The 22,997-nt window shown below is 38.9% G+C and overlaps 1 protein-coding gene across 3 annotated transcripts in view; it reads left to right on the top strand.

The window, feature by feature from the left end:
* The window catches only part of robo1 (roundabout, axon guidance receptor, homolog 1), a 178,162-nt gene that overhangs the window by 144,236 nt on the left and 10,929 nt on the right, over positions 1-22,997 (top strand). For all 3 annotated transcript variants that reach the window (XM_081370602.1, XM_081370601.1, XM_081370603.1), the window contains 12 exons: positions 305-473; positions 778-944; positions 1,120-1,241; positions 2,535-2,769; positions 5,438-5,559; positions 9,391-9,562; positions 13,075-13,278; positions 16,061-16,087; positions 17,023-17,065; positions 18,358-18,512; positions 20,553-20,927; positions 22,234-22,344. In XM_081370602.1, the coding sequence (XP_081226728.1) occupies positions 305-473; positions 778-944; positions 1,120-1,241; positions 2,535-2,769; positions 5,438-5,559; positions 9,391-9,562; positions 13,075-13,278; positions 16,061-16,087; positions 17,023-17,065; positions 18,358-18,512; positions 20,553-20,927; positions 22,234-22,344 (1,902 nt within the window). The remainder of the gene's footprint in view (positions 1-304; positions 474-777; positions 945-1,119; positions 1,242-2,534; positions 2,770-5,437; positions 5,560-9,390; positions 9,563-13,074; positions 13,279-16,060; positions 16,088-17,022; positions 17,066-18,357; positions 18,513-20,552; positions 20,928-22,233; positions 22,345-22,997) is intronic.

Genomic DNA, 22,997 nt, shown 5'->3' with positions numbered 1-22,997 from the left:
TAATGGGTGAGGAAAAAGAAATGTAATTCAAAGGGAAAACTAATTTATTTACCCTATTGGCAAATATTTTTCTTTCTTTTTTTTAAGCATAAACCTCCATAAATGTTGTTCCAGTTCTCTAAGCTACACAGACCTTAATACGTGGCCTTGTTAGGAGATGATCAACGATATTCGCTTCATCTCTGACTGGTCATAATGTTTTGGCTCATCAGTGTGTGTATATATATGAACCTGTTTTTGGGTGTAATCCAGAGCAGTTGCACAGGATGGTGTGCTTATGTGTGTGTATGTGTCTTTGTTTCAGAGTTCGGCTCTCCGGTTCAGCCTGGCCGACCCACAGATCCAAACCTCATCCCCAGCGCCCCTTCCAAACCAGAGGTCACAGACGTCAGCCGCACCTCGGTGTCTCTGTCCTGGAAGCCCAACCTGAACACTGGAGCCACGCCCACCTCTTATGTGATAGAGGCCTTCAGGTGGCATCATCAGTTTTGACTGTATACTTATTTGTCATTGGTTGGTTTGGTTGTACAAGCGTGTGTTTTACAACGTTTGTAAATACAGTTCACAAGCTAATGGGGGATCTGTAAATACCAAGTCCATTTGCTGTGGCATGTCATAAATAATCATACCCATGTCCACATTTTCCTATAAGCCTGGCATTTCGCGGTAACCTCATTGTTTGGTATAATGTTTATACTAACAAAATTTCGATATAAAGTTTGGGCTGCAGTAATTTGCAGTATAAATACTCATGTTTGATGTGTGTATGGACGGCAGCCATGCGGCGGGTAGCAGCTGGCAGACGCTCGCGGATCACGTGAAGACTGAGAGCTTCGTCCTGAAGAATCTGAAGCCCAGCGCCGTCTACCTGTTCCTGGTGAGAGCGGCCAATGCGTACGGCCTGAGCGACCCCAGCCCCATCAGCGACGCGGTCAAAACACAAGGTCAGTTCACCTTTGACCTCACAGACAAGTATCATGTCATCTGTTTTAAATATTTACATTTATTTATCGCTGTTCTGTGTATTCTGGGGGGGTTGATATGCATATATGCTTGTGTTTAGAAACGTATATGCATGTATTACATATTTTTTTGTGTGGTTTGTGTTTATGTGAATAGACATCCCACCAACCAGCCAAGGAGTGGACCATGGCCAGATCCAGAGGGAACTAGGAGATGTTGTCATTCACCTCCACAATCCCACAATTCTCTCATCGTCCTCCGTCAGAGTCCAGTGGACTGTAAGTGCCGCCACATTTTCATTTAAAGGACAGTTCACACAAAAATTAAAATGTTGTTTAGTCAAAACCAGTGTTGGGGAAAGTTACTTTTAATGCGTTACATTATTGCATTACTCCCTGAAAAAGTAACCTACGTACAAGTTACTAATTTAGTAACCAAGTAACTGGAAAGTTTACGTTTATTTTTCTTAACCCACTGGCAAATAGCCTTTTATCTGATTTTAATCATAAATTTCACACATTTAGTGGCAGTGAACAAATGAATCTTTGTTCAAACAGCTCTGATGTTGAGGTTAAATCCGTCCAGACTTTCACCACACTAACACGTGCACACACAAACAGAAATATTCCCAGCATGTTTCCTTCTTAACATGTTGTGTTGTTTGCACTTTATACGTATTTAATCAAAAACAGCTGAAACGACATCTGCTTTTATTGGGGCGGATCAAGAATTGATTAAAATCTTTACAAGCGTGTTCAATTCTCCCCCCTCCACAGCCATATGGACTGATCCCAGTCCTCTGATATAAAAATCACTTAAAAATCACATATAAAACAACGCTTTACAATAAGGTTCATTAGTTAATATTAGGGAATGTATTTACTAACATGAACTAACAATAAGCAATACATTTGTTACAGTATTTATTTATTCATCTTTGTTAATATTAGTTAATAAAAATACAGCTGTTCATTGTTTGTTCATGTTAGTACACAGTGCATTAACTAACGTTAACAAATACAATACAAATGTTGAAATTAATATTAACTAAGTATTGTTCAGTCTTAGTTTGTTAACTGAGGTTGTTAACTGATGAACCTTATTGTAAAGTGTTACCAAAATCCCTTCACATAAAAAGTTAGAAGCTCAAAATCTGTATCTTCAATTTTCATTTTTGCAAATTAAACCTATAAATGTTTAACTCCACAAAAAATGATTTCAATATAATGGTATTCAGAACATAACATAAATATAAAGTGGTATGCATTACAGACAATATTTATAATAAACGCCTAAACAAATTTATTTAAGCAAATTTGAACTACCAGCAAGTCAGCACATTTTATCTTCACACTTATGAAGATGAATATTTTCTGGAAAATACAGTATATATTCATCTTCATAAGTAATTGCAACCAAAGTAATAGTACATAAATTAAAATGATAAATATGTCTGATAATAAAGCATAGTTTTGCTAACTTAACACAAAAACTAAAACCTTGCTTTCTTTACAGCTTCCTAGTGTCCTATTCCTGAGTAATGCTTCATTTGGCCATGTTCTTTCCTGTAGGTGGAGCAGCAGTCTCAGTACATCCAGGGCTATAAGGTGATGTACCGGCCGTCCCCAGAGGGCGCTCAGCAGCGTGTGGAATGGGCCATGTTTGAGGTTCGAACCCTGGGGGAGCACAGCGCAGTCGTCACCCAGCTCAAGAAGGGCGTGACCTATGAGTTCAAAGTTCGACCTTTCTTCAACGAGTTCCAAGGCACCGACAGCGACATCAAAGTGGGCAAGACCCTCGAGGAAGGTGAGCAGAGCTTTCCGCCCATCTGGCCGTGTGCTCTGTGTGCTTTAAAGCGTAATGTCCCACCATTCCTTTCTCATGTGATGACAAATGAATGGGATTTGCTGCCTTGCATGTTTGAATATTTGGGTTTCAGACAAATTTTTTATATTTTTTTAATGCTCTCTCTCTCTCTCTCTCTCTCTCTCTCTCTCTCTCTCTCTCTCTCTCTCTCTCTCTCTCTCTCTCTCTCTCTCTCTCTCTCTCTCTCTCTCTCTCTCTCTCTCTCTCTCTCTCTCTCTCTCTCTCTCTATATATATATATATATATATATATATATATTAGTGCTGTCAATCGACATTTTTCTGTTATCAATCGCGATTAATTGCACCTAACATTAATGTTTTAATACATTTTTATATTGTAATACTTTCACACTTAATCTCCAATTTAATATAGAAACAACATTAAGACGGTATATTTTAAATATTTGATATAACGTGTAGGAAATATATTGAAATTGAGTAAAGTTATCAAACACTTCACAGTCTTCACTGCATATATTATAGATTAAATACAGATTCATTTTATTCGAATACGAAAGTTAATCAGTCAAGAGCAGTGAGTGATTTACTTTTCTTTTTTTTATCGTTAATGACAGACAGCAGCAAGTTTATTAGGCTGCTGTCACTTTAAGGTCCGAAAGCACATGACACGGATCTGGGGTCTCATTTATAAAACTGTGCGTAGGAACCTTACTAAAAGTGTACGTGCGCCCGAAAGCCAAAAAAGGCGTACGCAAACAAAATTCAGACTTATAAAACCGTTCGTACGCCAGAACCTGCGCAGAATTCACTTTATAAATCCCAGTCAGCGGAAGATTGTGCGCACATGCGTCTCCACCCCGAAATAACCATATATGGAGCTTACAACGCCTAGTTTTACTTTGCAGATCCTCATCTGCATATCATTTGCATATGATTATTCATCCACGTGATAACGTTTAACAGTACAAGACACATTACATTAATAAAAATCAAGTGGTTGCCTATCCTTGCCTTGTTTTTGAGTACATAAATCAAATAGTGTATAAAATACATTTCAGAGAAAGTTTTTCTTACTCATTTCCACTGGCCGAATTGTATTTTTAATTGATTTATATTTTTTAATTGAAACAGATAGGCCTTGGGCATTATTTACACGAAACTATTTTCTCAGACAATCGGGTATTATCATAAGCAATTATCTCTGTGGTTAAAACATTTAAACACAGCACGCCAGAGGAAAAGTGTTCAAAAACATCGCATCCACAACAAATATTTCTATTGATTGAATATAAAAAATGTTGTAACTTCTCAGTAATGATTTCATGTTTAAGTGTTTAACTCCATTCATTTGAATGGCATATTTAATCTAAATGTTTATATCAGAAGTAAAACATAAATAAAATAATGATTTAAACTATTTAAACTGTTATTTGTCGCTGGCGCGGACATTTAAGAAGGGATGAATATTTGCTTCAAGTGATAGGCTCGGTGAGTGAAATTATATTTGTATTATTTTTCTGTATAGTTTAATTTTCTTTAGATTTTCTGTCTAAAAGTGATCAAAAAAGACATTTAACTCTATCTCACCATTGGTGTCGCCAAACTGCTCCATCTCCAAAGCGTTCGTACGCATGGGTCAGAGTTTGCGTGCAGGTGCGCAAATTTTCCCGTAAAGTTTGTTTTTATAAATCACAATCACGTCGGAAGTGGCGTACGCCTCTTTCAGGGCCTGTTTTGTGCGTACGCAACGGTTATAATGAGGCCCCTGATGCACATCCTATTTTCTCACAACTCTACTTTCTTTTTAAGACTTCATTTAACTCATTTAAGACTGCTCTTATGAGGATACTCAATGCACTTTGGCATAATTTTGTGAGTTTTTGTCCGTTCAAGGCTTTCTGCGGGTTTGTTTCGATCACATGTAACAGGCTACATTCGGTCCTCTCTAGAGTAAGAAAGGCGTTCGCCTGTGTTCAGTAGTTCTCATTTATGTTAACGTGTGGTCTGTGGCCCATGAGGGAGGGCAAAGCAGGCCGTTTAAAAAGCTTCAGGAAAGCCAAGCAGCCAACAACGAGAAGCCAAAAAGCGAGAGCTCAAACGACTGCTGTGCTAATTGTTCTGAGGGTGTGTCCGTCTGAGGCTCTGGAGAACGCCAGCGAGTTCGGTTTGCTCCAACTTTTCCTGTCTGTGCGCCTGCTTTTTTTAGTTTGAAACACAAATTGAAATGACGGCAAACGCAAAACAAATGTTTCACTCCAGGGCTTTGTTGTTAACATTGATGTCTGTATAAAGTGGATAATAGTTACATGAAGTACAGTGACAACATTCTGTTCACCCTGAGCTCAAGTAGGCATCTGGCACTGCGACGCCCGAATCATGTTGCTTGGCAGTCGCCGCTCATTATTTAAGTTCACTAATACCGCTGAGTGTGTGCTATTAAAATGAGTGCTTACATGTGTTTCGGAGAACACACACATATACACAAGCTATTGCACTGAGACATATAGTCCATTTGCATGTACACATAATGTTTGTTTATAAATGCACACATGTACCTGAATATGTGCATAACTGAAGGTGTTATAATTGACACGCGTGCATATTGTAAGGTGTGTGTAACATCCCGCTCGTGTCTCTTATCGCAGCGCCCAGCGCCGCTCCCCAGGGGGTCACCGTAACAGGAAGTGGAGACAACGGCACAACGATCCTGGTATCCTGGCAACCGCCCCCAGAGGAGGAGCAGAACGGCCTGGTGCAGGAGTATAAGGTACGAACCGGAGGAAACAGACAATGAGAGAGGCAGACAAAGAGAGTGTGGGGGGAAAAAACAAAAGAGTGAAGGATGGAAGTAGAGGAAGGAAATAGGAAGTGGAAGAGGAAATTATATTTACTGGGTCACAGTCCATTCGTTTTATGAATGGATGGAGAGAGTTTAGTGGATACTGGTTTGATTTTCTTTGAGGGGTTTTTAGTTGTTGTGACATGCTGCCATCTAGTGGTTAACATCTAGTGTTACCACGACCTTCGCCAGACAGATGCGCTCATGCAGGGGGAGTATAGGCTCATATAGGGTACTTTCCATATCCTGGATAACAATGTGCCAAAACATTCGAGACACCCCTCGCTGCAGCCTGTAGCACGATGACGTAGTTGGATCATGATCCAATACGTACTGGACGCGCATGCGCGGTGGTGCGTTTTGGTCTGTAGCCTACAAATAATAATAATAAAATAAAAATGAATTTAAGTTAAATATAAATGATCACTTGAGTGACAACTGCGTGATCTGACTGATGTGATCAGTTTGTATATTAAACTTAAATTCAGGTTTTTTTATTTTTATTTTTTTATGTAGGCATGGCATGATGTATGTATAAAACTCCGTTGCTATAGAAACAAAGACGCTAAAATGCAATCATGCAATGAGCCCTATTGTGAAATTGATATTTTTATATTTGCTATTAGTATTATCCATACTGTAAAATCCTTATGATTTTATTCAACTATGTGTGGGTCTAATGAAAAATACGGGACAAATCCTGTCCATTATTGATTTGATACGGGACACATCATCTTACTTGTACGCGACGATTTCGTATTTTAAGGGACCTTACAGAGCACTGTGGAAAAATATAGCCATTAAAGAAGGAACTCTTACCAGGCAAAATATCATTAAGCACTTTTTTTCTGACAAGATTTAGTTTCTTGATGCTATTATGTTTTGCGTTTGCGAATGTGTAGCCTACTGGTATTTTAAGTTGTTTACAGACCGTAGGCTATTGTAGGCCTACCTCTTAAAATTACAAAGACAATTACTTGACTCATTTTTGCTTTCACTCAACAGAAAATATGACCTGAATAAAATAAAATGGCTTTATTTTAAAATGTTCTGTATACACGCATTAAATTTAAAATGTTGTAAAATTAACTATTTTGCATGTATAGAGAGAAACTAGGAAAGCATCACATTTATCTAAATAATTACTTATTCATCAATAATTTGGCTACTTATTACTATTTATCAGTAGGCTACTAAACAGGTTAGAACATCATCTCACTTAAGACCAGCGCATGCGAATTATGTTCATGAACGTGACAAATGAACAAACGACTCTTAGTAATTATTTATGTTCCCTGTAAATTATTTTTGACTGCATTATAATGATTTCTTAATTCAGAATATTATCAAGATTGCGTAGGTGGATGTGTTCGGGGAATTTGCCAGTTAAAAGTAGGCTATAACATTTAAAGCCCCTTAAATGAACGAAATTACTCAAAAAAGATTCATTCATTTTGATGAACGAGATCGAACAAGAGAGTCAGCAAAATGATCCGAACCATCCCCATTCAGTACGTATTGGATCATGATCCAACTACGTCATCGTGCTTCAGGCTGCAGCGAGGACTTCTTGAAACATTCCCTTATAAGCATGTTTTGATATATTTGTAGGTTTACACACACACACACACACATATATATATATATATATATATATATATATATATATATATATATATATATATATATATATATATAATACAGTATATAATTATATTGCTATGAAGTGTATATTGCTATATATAAAAATATATATATATTTTTAAATTGTTTTATTGATGGTCTTTTTGACCAAAATATCCATTTGACTGCTTAATGTGGCAAAATACGTTATTTTTCCTAAAAAAATTATAAATTAGATTTTTATTTGTAGACGCTTTGTGTCTTTTAGTGCCCCCTTTGCTAGTATGTACTTTTTCAATATGACTAGACATACAATTATGATTGCGGGAACAATTTCCTAGTGTATACTCAGGAATGCATACTCCAGGTGTATACTCGTCCTTGATTCTCTTTCTGCATGTCTTTATGTGCTTTACTTGTCCAAACAAGATAACAGAGCCCATCTCATATGATATTCCTCTCAGGCGCTCAGATTTGAATGGGTTTGTGGCGTTTAGTTCGTAGACCGCGGCTGACGGGAAGAGGCTCGGTTTGAGTCGTTCAGTCCCAGTTAATTTTCCAGGTAAATGTTCTCAGGCAGTGTAAGAGAAGGTAGTGAGTAATTTCATGCTTGTTAAATTGGGCGGAGGAGGATTTTTCACTAATCAATTTTCTCGTACACTTATTTTTTTCTGCCCCGTTGTGCCTCAGGAGAACTTCAGAACCCTCAGAACGTCCTTCCTCGTTATCTCACTTTCGCTCTTTTTGCACTTAATCCACTTTTTTTTTTCCTTCGAAGCCTTCGGGGATGTCTAAATCTGGTTAACGTTTCTGAGAAGAGGGACGTCAGCATGGAAAAACATGGAAAAAAGCATTTTGTTTCTATGTGTGATTCCGTTGAGCTCAGTGTAGATCTGTGCGCTGACCCTATAATGGAAGTTAGGCGGTCAGAGAGGGGGCTATATCACATTTCACTCCGGTGAATGGGACCCCTGCCGGGCCTGTGATTGTGTTAGGGGTGAGGGTGGCTGATCCAAGCTCTGCTCACGCACAGGGTCGCGCACACACTTTGACGCTCATTTGGACGGCACGGCTGGCTGAGCTTCCCGAGAGGAGGAAACAGACCAGGGTTCACTGCGCGCAATGAAAACAAAAAAAAAACCTACATTTTCATGTCAGGGAAAAACAGACGGAATGTCGGTACAACAGATAGGGAGTGTTATTGTAGGTGGTGAATCTCGTTTCATGACACGTCTCAAATTCAGCATTTCAGTCAAATATCTAATATGTCAAACCTTTAAATCAACCTACGGCGACAGTTTAAATGTAGCTTAATTCCGCAGGGAAATCGCAGACTTGGCAACCCTGACTGACGGTAATATTCAAATTGATTGACTTAACAGCTTTGAGGAAACTTGTATTATGTAAAGGGCGGTCATCATTTTCAGACGAGAGATATTTATATGTAACATGAAGTGAAAGTTATTTGTCTGTTATCTGTCTGTTTGTACAAACAACAGTTTGGAATTGATGCTTTTCAGATATTTTGATTAAATGCTTGAGATTAGTTTTTAGACACAAATATTAATATAATAATAATAATTGTACACATACCTGTAGGACACTTAATTTATTCTTCTCTTTATATTAAAAATATTTTGTTCTAAAGACTTCTTTAAATGCTTGAAATTATTATTTTTAGACAAAATAGAAAAATTAATGAATAAAAGACCTAATATTTTTACGCAAAGGTTTGGACTCAACAGAGTGAATTTATGCTTCTCTTGATATTACAAATATTTTGTTCTAAAGACTTCTTTAAATGCTTGAAATTAGTTTTTTAAACAAAATATAAAATTAAATAATAATAATTTTACACAAGGGTTTGGACACACTTTACTAAATGTATTCTTCTCATGATCATACAATTATTTTGTTCAAAAGACTTAAATGCTTTAAATGAGTTCTTTGATAAAATCCTATACTTCCATTTGTGTTATTTCAAAGTTTTAAAGACTTTTGACTGGTTAGTCTGTCTTAGTATCACTTAAAAAAGTTCACTTGTTCAGAACGGACTTGTTATTCAACATAAATAATGTTTTATTAAGTGCTAAACGCTTGTCTCCCATCCCGTTTTCTTCCCGTTTCCTCCCTCAGATCTGGTGTCTTGGGAACGAAAGCCGATACCACATTAACCGCACTGTGGACGGTTCCACACACTCGCTTCTGATTCCCGGCCTGGTCGCAGGGGTCACGTACAGGGTGGAGGTGGCAGCCAGCACCGGGGCCGGTCCCGGGGTCAAGAGCGAGGCCACGTCCTTCCAGCTGGGTGAGTCGGATTTATGTTGTTCTGATTGAATACTGCAGCTAAACAAGAGCACAATATGAACTGTTGATTCTCTTGATAATGGGTTACTGAAACACAACAAACACTCTGATACAGCTACCGGCCCTTTTTAACACCCGGCTGTGTTCTTATGACTGGAAAGGTTGGTGATAACTGACATTATTTGAGCCTTCTCTTTAAAAAACGTACAGTGAACGGCACTGTTGTAACTTGCCTTGTGGTTAGCCACCAAAATGTATGTAATTTAAAAAAAAAACAACCTTATCAGAGTTCTCATAGGAGAATAAAGGTGACATAAGGTGCAGTTTAAAGCCTTTAAGTGCTTTACAAGTTTATTTCTTCATAAACTTTAAAAAGCTTTAACTTGTTCAGCCTCAAGACATCGGTGGGAACGGTCAAACCGCTCTAAATGGAAATGATTGTGGCACAACCTGGTTTTGTGCCAGTGCATACAGGTGGATAAAAGGCCATCCATTTATGCAAATCTGATTTCAATAAGACATCAATCGCAGTGCCGTCAGAGACTATTTTACAGTCAGATATCTGACAGAAAGTGATTAAATTGTATTCTGAAACCGGGATGGATGCACAAAGAGAGACACTTCCATGAAAGTACACTAAGAAAAACGGTTGATCACTTTTTGAACTTACAGTAAATGTTCTCAATTGTAGAATGAGCTGGTTTTTAAAGGAGTCATGAATTGAGAAATCACATTTTCCTTGATATTTTGACTTTTAAGAGGTCAATCATGTACTATAAAATATCCTGTAAGTTTCAGAACTCAAAACTTCCTTGTTAGTACAAAAAAAAACCCCAGCTCTTATTGAAACCAAGTATGATGTAATAGTGTGACGAAAGATCAACGCCTACTTCGACATATTGCTTCTTTAGCCCCGCCCACATATCAGCGCACGTCATACTAGTAAATAAGAGAGAGACGCAAACGGGATTATTCCAGCAACTTCTGACGTTTTGCAGTGCCAAGTTGTGAAAAACAGTCTTTGCATTGCCTCCATTGTGATCCCAAACATGGATGAACTTTATTTTTAACAAAGCAAGACAGTGTTCGTTTGTTAGCTTCATTTTAAACAAGACGGTTCGATGCAGGATTTTCAGAGAGACTGAAAATGAAAGATGATGCGGTGACGACTATATTGGATCCTACAGTAATGCCACAACACACAAGTGTGAGGAACAATGTTTTCACCATGTGTCACTATCGCTTTATCTGTTACAGATCGTTTGATATGTTACTCACTTTACTGAAAATGATGAACGATGTGGTATATAACTGTGGAAACTCCAAGGACTTCTTCAACTTTATTTGCCACAACCAAGACTTAAGGATATGTAACACGCATACGCTTCAGCAAATGCTTCAACTACGTAACGAAATAAACACCTTTCTTTAGCATCTTCATTAAAACACTAATATAATGTAATCAGGGTTTGAAATTAACTTTTTTGCTCACCGGCCAATTTGGCTACTAAATTTTACCGGCCATTCAGAACTTCTACTAGCCAAATAAAAAGAAATTAACCAGATGAACTACGTATATGTAAGGGTTAATGCCCGACGAGGTGTCCATTATCAGGTATTAATGGACGACGGCGAGGCGTGAACCGTCCGATGCGCAGCGGAGGACGGTTGCCTCCGCTGAAGTCCATTGATACCTGACAATGGACACCTCGAAGGGCATTAACCCGCTTATACCATGGTCACTTGCCAAATAACACATTTTTAAAACATTAGTTTATATTTTAATTAGTTTTACAATCAAAATCTAAAGTTACAAGTTACAAACAATAACTTGGTTTCCTTGGTTACGCCTGACGGTTTATTTAGGTGTACATTATCACTTTTTAACGGACACCCTGCAGCCAATCAGAATCGAATATTCACCCAGACCATGGTATAAACGTATATATATAGTACTCTCTATATATAATAATATTATTATAAAATTTGGATTTCATGCATTCATTTCTTTTTCAAACAAAATCCTGTCATCCAGCCATCTCCTCCCTTCCTCTTTCATCCTCATCCTTTTCACCAAAAATGTGTTTTAGGTGGACAGATCAATACAGTACAAAGAACATAAAAATTTAGGATGTTGGAAAATAGCAATGTCTTTTCTGATTACCAAATGCTTTTTAATCTTTGCTTTTGCTTCAATGCAAATGAACAAGCACGCTGTTACTTTTTGCGTAGTTGATGTGTATGTTCAAGTAAGCCAGATATGCGCAGATTCGGCTTAACACAAACTTCCCCAGCAAAGTAAACATGTTACACACCAAATTGGCAAGTGATTTGACGGCGTTACCCACCACAGTTGATTTTTACGCGCATTTGGCGGGTGTTAATTTCAAACCCTGAATGTAATACAATATTACCTCACAAATACATCAGAATAAATATAACTAAAGATTGAGCATGCTGTGGATAATACTAATACTTGTCCCACATTGAAAGATGTTTGCTAGTACAGAGTTGAGCTGTAACCTCACATACAGATCCACAGTAGAGGCAGTGAGTTTGCAGTGTGGGATGAATGAACGGAGTGACTGATCTGATTTCATGATTCCCCTGCTGAGTGTGCTTCTGTGGCCTTACACCGAGGTAAAAAAGGGCCACTGGAAGCAGAGGATGCTGGTCTCAAAAGCATTTGTCACACCGTGGGCTTTCTTGCATCTCTGCAGCCTACGCACCTGTCCTGGCCCAGCTTCTCAGCGGAGTCTCAGTCACGTACAAACAACAAACAAAACCTCCGAGAGAGGAAGCACAAAGAACAGACTAACAAAAAAAAAAAAAAAACGGAGCAGGGAATACAGGGGGGATGAGGAAGAGATGCTCAGGTTTCGGAGGAACCTGTTTGCCCCCCGGCTGAAAAAAAATCTGAACATAGTCAAATGATGAAAGTGATGCCCACATGAAACAGGGAGGAAGAGGAAAACAAGTCAAACAGAGTGAAATGTCTTTTGGGTTGACAGCCCTAGTTTCTCTTTAATGTAAAAAAGAATAAGAGAGGGAGTATACACTAGTCTTGTCATTCATAATTTATCTTTTACATAATAGATAAAAGCACTGTATTTTCCATTCTACTTCTTATTCCAGTTCAAAGTCAACTTTAGCAAAATTCACGTTATTAATCATGAATACGATTTATAGCGAAATGAACCACACTAAATAAAGCTATTCTTTTCTGTTGCTGTTTTATGTTTCAAGTAGAATAATGGCTTTTGTTTATAATGTCAAGTATTATTTTTGATATCAAATTAATTGTTAATATTATCATCTGTAAAATATTTGATACATTCAAAAGAATATTGTGAGTTATTTATTGACCTAAATATTAAATTGATCTACATTAGATTGAAAAGTACAAAACACTTTTTTTTCTGCAGGTGTATTTAACCTGGATTATTCCTTTAATTTTTGCATCAGTGATGTGGTTTATGTGAAATGTTTCATTTCTCATCGTCTTTATCTCAGACTCGTCGGGTCGTGTTCTCCCGCCGCCGCTGGACGATGAGAACACGATTTCTCAGCAGATCTCGGACGTGGTCCGCCAGCCGGCCTTCATCGCAGGCATCGGCGCAGCCTGCTGGATCATCCTCATGGTCTTCAGCATCTGGCTCTACCGTCACCGTAAGAAGAGAAACGGCCTGAGCAGCAGCTACGCCGGCATCCGCAAAGGTCAGTCCACTCACTTCAGAGGTCCAGGACGTTTCTTTCAAACTACTGATTTGACAGTGTATTCGCATATAACGATTTAAAAATACATCAAATATAACATCAGTAAGAGGTTAGTCACCCCAACCTAATAATTATGAGTTTCTGAGCTATAATTAAGAAGGCGTGGCGTGTCTCTCATCTGATCTTTTAATATGGAGTCTGTGTGTTCATGTGTTAGTCAGAGGCAGATGTTTGATCGTTTTACTATCGACTATCTTCTTTTCTTCCTCTGGTAGTGTCGTGTTTGGCTTGTGTTGTCTCAGGTTTAATCCCAAACGTCAGGCTCTTTTATTAAAGCTAGTATGAAAATACTTGACTTATCCTGTAGATGAGTCTGATCTCTTCACTGCCATAGAAATCATTTTTTCCCCCTCCTTGTGGTCCAGTGTTTTAAAAAGCCGTTTCCTTGTTTGACCCTGATGAATCACAATGAATTCCTTACAGTCGAAATTCAGAGCTTTCTTTCCGTTTTCTCCTTCATTGAAGAGACGGTGAACGGAACAATGCTGGTATAGCTAGCGTGTCTCAAGGACATGAAGCTAATGGAATGTTTATTGGCAGGAATCTAAAGGAAAAGATCCAAGCCATTCATTAGCGTTAGCATTCATAGACTCCCAAGGCTGGGACGCATTCAAGTTAATTGAACGTGTCGACCACAAGAGCACAAAAAAAAAAAAAGCCAAAATGAATATGTCCATTTTTCAAGGTTGAGAGCACCTGAATTCATTTACCAGGATGACTCAACAACTTCTTGTTTCGACAACCGCACGAGGTTGACAGGCTGCTTTAAAAGAGGCATTCTTTCTAAATGCTGGTGGAATTATATAAAACATATCTTACACAACACAAAGACTAATTGCAAGGCTCAACATTATAAGGATTGCATGTGGATATGTGCTTGTATGGCTTGCAAACTTAAAGAAATGTCATAGTCTAGTTAGTTATAGCCATGTTATCTAGTCTTGGAAGCTTAGAAGTAATAACATTGTGCATGATAGTATAAACTTATGCCTTGCATACAGTATGTCAAAAAGTAGCGTCTTTTGTGCCTGAAAAAAGGGACTTTTAACACCATGAAGGGCCCCTGACCTCTGGTTTTAGTGTTTATTGAACTACTAAAGACTTTCCCACTTCCTGTATTGCTCTGCAAGCCACAAGAATCCACAGGTTGCCATGTTTGAACCGGTTGCTGCGAGTCTCTTAAGCGTGAACGTGTTTGAGCAAAGGTGGATAATAGTAAACACATGAAGTGGTAATCTGTTTTCTGGGTGGAACGGGCTGATGCGGCTGGGAAAGATGTATAATCTTGCAGTGTGTGAGTGAGTGCATGTGCGTTTACCTGTGAGTGTGTGATAAATTGTTTAAATACGCAGATCATCCCCAGACCTGCGAGATTTGATTTACTGATCATCCATCAAATTATATTTTTCCCATGCTGCATTTGGCCTGCCAAGCGTCAATCTCCTTCTGCTTCAAAACCATCGTGCATACAGGATAAAATCATCAAAAAAAAAACTGGCCAATCTATTAGACTCATCTTTTCTCAGAGCACTGCCAAGAACCAGAACAGCGCAGCCGATAAACGTGACATTTGAAAAGGACGGCGGCGGCTGACAATTTTAAAGGTTGTTTTCCCGTAAATATGCGAAGATGAGAAGGTGAAGACAGCAGGTGTTGAATTCTGATGTATCAATGTAACGCTGGCAAAAAAACAATCCTGACGGCATCACGCGCAACAGCTTCCTGCGCTGATACTTTGATGTTTCTGACGGGCTGTTTATTATGAATTCTGACCCCATATCGCTCAGATTGATTCAGCCGTGTTCATCTGCTTATTGGAGCCTTTGATCAACATGAAAGAAACTAGATTTTAAATCAGATCGAGGGGCATGTGTTATAATAGATTTAAGTCAAAGTTAATAAAGTGCAGCCTGGCAAGAATGCTTGCCATCTGATGTTACGTGTCTTAATATAATATAATATAATATAATATAATATAATATAATATAATATAATATAATATAATATAATATAATATAATATAATATATTTTTTTAATTAAACATTTTAATTAATATATTTTATTCTTAATAAAATAATAGATACAGATAAAATACAAATATTTTAACAAATCTATATATATTTATTATTATTATTAAATTACATTAACATAAATGCATTATATTCATATACTTATATGAATGATTTATTGTAATAATACTATATACTATATAAGCTTTTGTGGGAAGTATCAGTATTACTATTGATACTGTAATCAAACTTGCTATTTTCACCTGGCGGATGTTAAAAAATCATTTAAATTGATGGAAAATTCAATGTTTACAATTACACATATAGTGACAAAATATAGTAAAGAGAACTCGTTTTACTTGGGCAAGTATAAGCAACCAGTCTGAATACCCTAAAATCTAGATATCAATATGTTCTCCTCTATGCAGATATATAGAGTGAATAAAACACACAAACCCACAACTGTAAAACCACAGAGATCAGATGACAAGGAGAATGAAATGAACTCTGTATTTATGATGAGGTTTTAATGTTCTGTGTAATTGGTAACAGACCTGTTACATCAGAGGCTCTACAATATGACGACAAATGCCTTATTGAAAACTTTTTCCAATAACAGCACAGTACTGCTATTTTGAATAATAACAATTCTAAATATGAATCTGATGAATAATGCATTCTTTTTCTTTCTCTTTGTTCTGTGTGTCTGCAGTGCCCTCCTTCACCTTCACCCCCACAGGTAATCACACCTCCCTCACAGCACATATGCACATCATTCCCACAATCCCTAGAGTGTGACGACTTCCTGGCCAGTGGAGTTGGAAAGTGCACTGCGGTATAATGTTTTCCAGCCATTGTAATGAAGTGTCCCTCAACACTGGCTTCAGTCACGTTCGTTCTGCCCAGCAGAACTCAAAACAAATATGACACCACCAGGCGAAAGTGTGGGAGGCACGGTCTCCCTTTAAAAATACATCTGGCCACAAGAAAGGAACCCCAGTCTGAGGTTTACATGGATAATCAAAGAGAACTTCAGTCGCATGGACTTGTCAGCATAAAACGAAGTCAAAAATAAAAGACAGAGAGGGAGGAAAGTGCTTAAAGAGAAGAGTGCTTGACTAAAGAGGGCTTTTAGAACTGGCAAAGGAGCTGATCAAAGCGCTAACGCTGGATAGGAAGCTGTGACATCAGAAGTTTTGTGGCCAATTAGACGAAGAGAGGAACTGGTCTAGCGTGAGGATTGAACTCGGATGACTTTTACATGCCAGAGAAAGACACTTAGACCCTTTCATTATTTCTCATCTCGTGCAATCTCTCTGTAACTGCTGTTGACTCACCTAGTTTTGGGAGTTTTTTATTAAAGGGGCGAGAGAGGCGCGGATGATTGAGAAAGAGAACGCTTGTTTTTAGTAGCAAATTCAACCAAACAAGCTTCATTTCCATACGTTTACTGGTTTTAATTGAAACGCAGGGGCTTGCAAGATATGAAAGAAAATATGCAAGCTTGGATGAGCATTCTTAGCTTGAAACTGTTAAAAATATGCCATCATTTATTCATCTACGTTTTATTCAAAAACTGTATGACTTACTTTCTTCTGTGGAACACAAAAGGACACATTTTAGATGTTTTCCATGTTGTTTTTTCTTCATTAATGTAATTTCTTTTATCTACAGTGGCCTATCAGAGAGGAGGAGAGGCCGTCAGCAGTGCGGGAAGGTGAGATGTTCTTAAAAAAAAACACGTTTGTTATTTAACACCTTAAAATAGCCACACTAATATTCATCAGGAGCCAACAATGTCCATGTGGAGGGTGTGTGCTGTAGTGTAGTTGCATTTTGTTGACACTGGGGGGCATTTTTGTCTTGGCAAAGACGCCTTTGGAGGTTGTACATTGAGACGGAGTCCTGCAGAGCCCAAATGAGACAAAAGCCCTTCGTTTCTACCATGTTAATGGAATAATTTTGCATGCAGGTGCACCCATGCTCATGTGCAGTTGTTAATGTGTTACATCTTTGTCCTTGTTTGAATAGTTGCAGACGATACTTAGTGTGTCTTTCCCTTTATGACGTCTTTTAAAGTCTATCTTTTCATTGAGGAGGTCTTTGCCCTTGCCTGGAGGAAAGGTTTATGCCGGTTTTGAAGCTTAAAGAGTCTGTTAGAAAAATACAAGAAAGAGACAGACCATGCTGCAGGGATATAAGGCATGAGCGCTTGCTTTGAAGCATCACGTTGCACAAAACTCTTTCTTTGATGTTCTTTTTGTGCCTTTGATAAACGTCCCTAAAAAAAAAATCTCTGAATCCGTTTCCTCAGAATCATTTTAATGTGACCTTGTTTTATCACATTAGCCAATTGTCTAACAAAAAAGTGTTTTAAAATACAAAATCTCATACTTTAAGTGCAAGATTTGTTAGAAACGGTTACTACGGCTCTGGGTGTATTCATATATGAGTTTACCCAGAGCCTTCTCCAGTTCTTGAGATCATGGTGATTGACTGTGACACCCTGGCATGCGCTTAGAGCTCCAAGCTCTCTTCCTTTAGCGATGGCTCGGTTCATTCGTGTTTTTCTTTCCCAGGCTGGAGCAGCAATGTTCTCCAGCGCTTGGGTAATCCACACAGAGATCTAACGGTCACGAGGCCTCAGGGAAACGGTGTCATCAGCCACGAGCAACTCGAGCGCAAACAATCCATTTAGCACAGATACAGCCCTGAGAGATGCACTGGGATAGAAGAAGATGGGATGGGCTTCTTATTTAAAGCTGAAGTGTGTCATTTCAGCACCACCAAATGGAATGGTTTTCCCTCTGCCTGCCATTGGTCAGACAAACAGTTAGCCCAGCCCTAAAACTTCAATGTTACCGTGTTGGCCTCAAATGATTCCTCTCTGTATTGAGCCAATAAAAGTGAAAAAAAAAGTCTAAAAACCTAATTAAAACAAGACTGGGTACCTTTTACCGTTTCCAAATTAAAGTTTGTAATAAATCACATTGTGTCTGTGTTTTTTAGGCCGGGTTTATTGAATATAGGTGAACCGGCAACCCAGCCCTGGCTTGCGGACACCTGGCCCAACAGCTGCTCCAATCACAACGATTGCACCATCAACTGCTGCACCGGGAGCAACGGAAACAGTGACAGCAACCTCGCCACCTACAGCCGCCCAGGTAAGCCTGTGCTCGCGCGAGTGTGTAGTGGTGTACAAATATTCCACTTTATCTCGCACTTCCAAACATGTAGCATTTTAGTTTAAAATGCATGGAAGCTGATGTTTAAAGAAACAAAATTATGATTATCAATAGAGATTATTTTTCACATTTATTCATTCAGTAAGCGCTTTTACTCAAAGCGTCAAGTGAGGAAAGACGATCTCTGAAAGAGTTACTTACAATTGAGGAAAAGACTTGCTAAACAGGTTTTATTATGGTAACTGTGACTAAATTATGTGTTTTATTTGATTTTAAAGCAACCAATTACCATTAACGGTGATCATTTCCCTCTTTTACCGCCGTGTTCGTGCAATGCCTTTTTCCTAAATCTCATTGAAGTTTTGGCTTATTACTTTCCACTGAAGTTTCCAGCTTGGAAGAAGTGGCGTTCTATTGCACCGTTCCAAGCAGGAAATTCCAACTTTCCAAGTTTAATGGAATGCAATATAAGTATTGTGTCCTTCCTTTGACACACGACTGTGTGATTTGTTGGAACGTGGACTTTTAGGGAAAATAAAAGCTCCCGATATTGAAAAGGCCCTGCAGGCTGTAGTCCAGCTAATCCAATCAGCCGCCTGATTTCCATACCGCCGTTAGAACCTTTTAATGCAGTTTCTCTAAGTGCTCGCTTATTCAGGAAACCAGGAGTAGTAACAGAGGTCAAAATAGACCTGCGAGAGAAAAAAAGAAAAAGAAAGGGCGAGGAAAGAGGAGGAGTGATGGAGCACCTCCAGGTGGCTTTATTTCAGGAGTCAGCAAGTTACTTTACAAACAAAAGAACGCCAGGTTGACTCGTGAGTCCAAAGAGACACATACACTGAAAGTGACAAAGTAGTGTTAATTTACAGTCACCCAGTTTTCACAAAGCAAGTCTTAGTTTGGACAGCGGTGTCACTGTTGGTTCATTTAATGATATTTAAACGTTACTACAAGAGCTTTTTTGTTCCTAGATATCAGCTTGTGTGACTAAGCCATTGGCTAAGAGCATTTCATTCATTACAGAACCCTTAAATGGATCCAATCCTTTTAGAAAATGTCTTTCTATTGAATCTAAGAAATTTGCTCCCATATTCATGGGTAGACCTGAGGATTAGGCTTTGTGTTTGTTCATACCATTCATAGAAACCATAGATGGGGCTATTCTAACCCAAAAGCTTTGCTTTACCTTTGATATCCGTTTATTTGGAGTGTTTTCACTAACAGATTCTTATCCATGTCGCCTTCATCAAAGCAGGAATGAAGGATAAATGTTGAGTGATTCTCACAGCATGACATGTTAAAAGCTTGACACCCGCTTGCCTGGTGTGCCAAATACTAAAAAATCTCCAGGATATTAACCGGATCAGTACCCACAGGGCTTCTCTGGAAAGACTTACGACTTAGTTTGTCTCATTCCATGGGATCTTTTATCATTGATACGTCAACCTTTGAAGTGCAGAGCCGTTCCTACTTATGGAAACATGAGCTACGCTCGAAATCTGTCCAATGGCAGGCCGCGGTATTTACGCGCCAAGCTTCTTGCTCAGATCCCAGGGAGGATTTGAATATTTTATGAGCCGGGGAAAATTGGATCTGTCAGAGGATGGGCTTTTACAGCGTTCCTCGTTTTGGAGGCTTTTGATTCGGACGTGTTGGAACATCCTGCTTGATGAGCCGGGATGCCTTTCACGCGACTGCTTGAGAAACTCAGTGACACGCTTGGCTTGTGTCGTGGAAGAGGGAAAAGCTGTAGGGAAAAAATAGATTGTACGGTATCAGGGAGTTTTATCTTAGTATTTGAATTTCGGGTGATCCACATCATCTTAGAAATTTTTGGTTTCAAGTATCCTTTCTGTCTGAACACATCATTCTCGGTTTTAAAGCTAATCTGCATTTTAAAACCAACCTAGTGTCTTCGCTCCATGAGTTTCATCCATTAGTTTTCAAATCCATAGGTCCTAAACAGTCTACTAAGTCCTTTGGCTATCAAAATGTCTTACCCCTCCTTCTATCGTCCAGCTGACTGCATTGCCAACTACGGCAACCAAATGGACAACAAGGCCAGCAACCTGCTGGCTCCAGACACAGGCCTTTACAGCGACGTGGACCTCTCCAACAAGATCAACGAGATGAAGACCTTCAACAGCCCCAACCTGAAGGACGGCCGTTTCGTGGGACCCGGTGGTCAGCCCACGCCCTATGCCACCACCCAGCTCATCCAGTCCAGCCTGGCCAACAACAACATGAACAGCAGTAGCTGCGGAAGTGGAGGAGGAAGTGCGGACCTTAACGAGAAGCAGAGCTGGAAGAGCAGCCAGGGAACGCCTCAGAAACAGGCCGACATCAACACACCACTGCAGTATAACGTCATGGAACAAAACAAACTGAACAAGGGTGAGTTCTGTGGATTTAATTGCGGTCCCAAAAAGAGTTAAAGCAGATTTATTCAAATTTGATCGTGAAGACAAGTTCAAAGTCTTCAAAGAAAACCATGCCGTGTTTTCTGGGTTTACCACAAAGGTGTGTCATTAAAATTGCTGCACTTCTGGTCTTATTCAGTTGTTGCCTCATATTCAAAACATACCCAAAAAGTTAAAGCAGATTTATTCAAATTTGTTTGTGAAGACTAGTTTAAACTCTTCAAAGAAACCCATGCCATGTTTTCTCGGTTTACCACAAAGGTGTGTCATCAAATTGCTGCACTTCTGGTCTTGTTATTCAGTTGTCTCCTCATTCAAATCGTACCCAAAAATTTAAAGCAGATTTATTCAAATTTGTTCGTGAAGACTAGTTCAAAGTCTTCAAAGAAACCCATGCCATGTTTTCTCGGTTTACCACAAAGGTGTGTCATCAAATTGCTGCACTTCTGGTCTTGTTATTCAGTTGTCTCCTCATTCAAATCGTACCCAAAAAGTTAAAGCAGATTTATTCAAATTTTATCGTGAAGACTAGTTTAAACTCTTCAAAGAAACCCATGCCATGTTTTCTCGGTTTACCACAAAGGTGCATCATCAAATAGTTGCTCTTCTTGTCTTGCTGAATAATTGTCTCCTCATATTCAGACCGTAATAAAAGTGTTACGCAATTTTGATACTTAATAGCATCTCTGGCACCTTTACATCTCTGGCTCTTTGACTTTCTAACCCCTTTTATATCTGTCACGGCTGCTCGTGTTGTGTATATGTGTAATTTAACTCGACGCTCTGCTAGTCAACTTAATCCATATTTATAGCAGTTGTTTTACTGTTTGGATGGGGATGAAGGTAAAGAGGAGGCTGTGAAGTGTCGGATGTCTCAGAACAGTGTGAAGCCAGAGATCTTAGATTACTGTACAAATAAGGGGGAATGTAACTCAAGCTCAAAGCTATCCATTATCTGCTGCTTTATATTGTGCCACTAAAAAGGTAATTGTGTTTGCTTTCTAACTCAACTTGCATGAATCTAACTGTGTGTGTGGGTGTGATATTTCACACTTGGTAGACAATTGAAACCAGTCACCAACAAGTCATAACAGCTTATGACTGAAACCCTTTTGTAACCTTTTACCACTCGACTGTCTGATGTTCCACTCTGATGCGTTCTCTTTTAAAGTGTCTGCTTTTATCTAGTTCACAAAATAATTTTTATTCAGTTACTCTGGCATATAATGCCTCACCTGGATGTACAATAAAAACTCAATCTCTTGACTGTAACTCCTTAGACCACTACCGGGGAGAGGGTCCCATCTCAGTCACCATCCCCTATAACCAGGCCCAGGACGCCCTCACAGGAGGAACCTACAGCAGCTCGGACAGGGGAAGCAGCACCTCTGGTAAGACATCCGTCTATTGTTCTGTTGACCTATCTATCTGTTCATCTATCCATCTATCACCAACCGATGGTTCATTTCTTACAAAACCTGCATACATAACCTACTAAACATTCGCAATTTACCCATTATTCCATTTTCTTTTCATTTCCATTATTTCTGAGCCTTTTCATCACTTCAAGAGGCAGTAAATCATATGCAAAACAGGACATTTTCAAATCGTTTGCTCATTGTTAAGAAACTGCGGGGAACAAAGAGAAACATTTATGTCAGAACAAAAGGGGGTGATTCTTCCTCATGATTTCTGAGGTGCACAGCCACATATCTTAAACACGGCAGCAACAATCACTCCCTCATTCCTAATTTCTTTAGTTAAAACCATGTTCCCTGCAGATTTCTAAGGTCTGCCGCATTTTCCGAGGATGTTTCTGATTTGGAGGATATCCTCCCTCCCTTTTTGCGTTTCGCCCCACCGTCATTAATTACTCCGGCTTTCATCCATCCGACTCAAAGAAAGGGGGGATAATGTTGTCAGAAAGCTGGTGTTTGTTGCGGGACAAAGATAAATGAGCCCCATTCTGCGGCGCATGCAAGGCTGCTAGCGTAATGCATCGTATCTATTTTTATATTGTATTTGAAGTTCAGGTAATTAAAGA

This window comes from Scardinius erythrophthalmus (assembly GCF_964197995.2).
Source record: "Scardinius erythrophthalmus genome assembly, chromosome: 7".
In the NCBI taxonomy this organism is placed as follows: Eukaryota; Metazoa; Chordata; class Actinopteri; order Cypriniformes; family Leuciscidae; genus Scardinius; species Scardinius erythrophthalmus.
The sequence above is the reverse complement of the archived record's forward strand: the minus strand, read 5'-3'. Positions and strand labels throughout refer to the sequence as shown.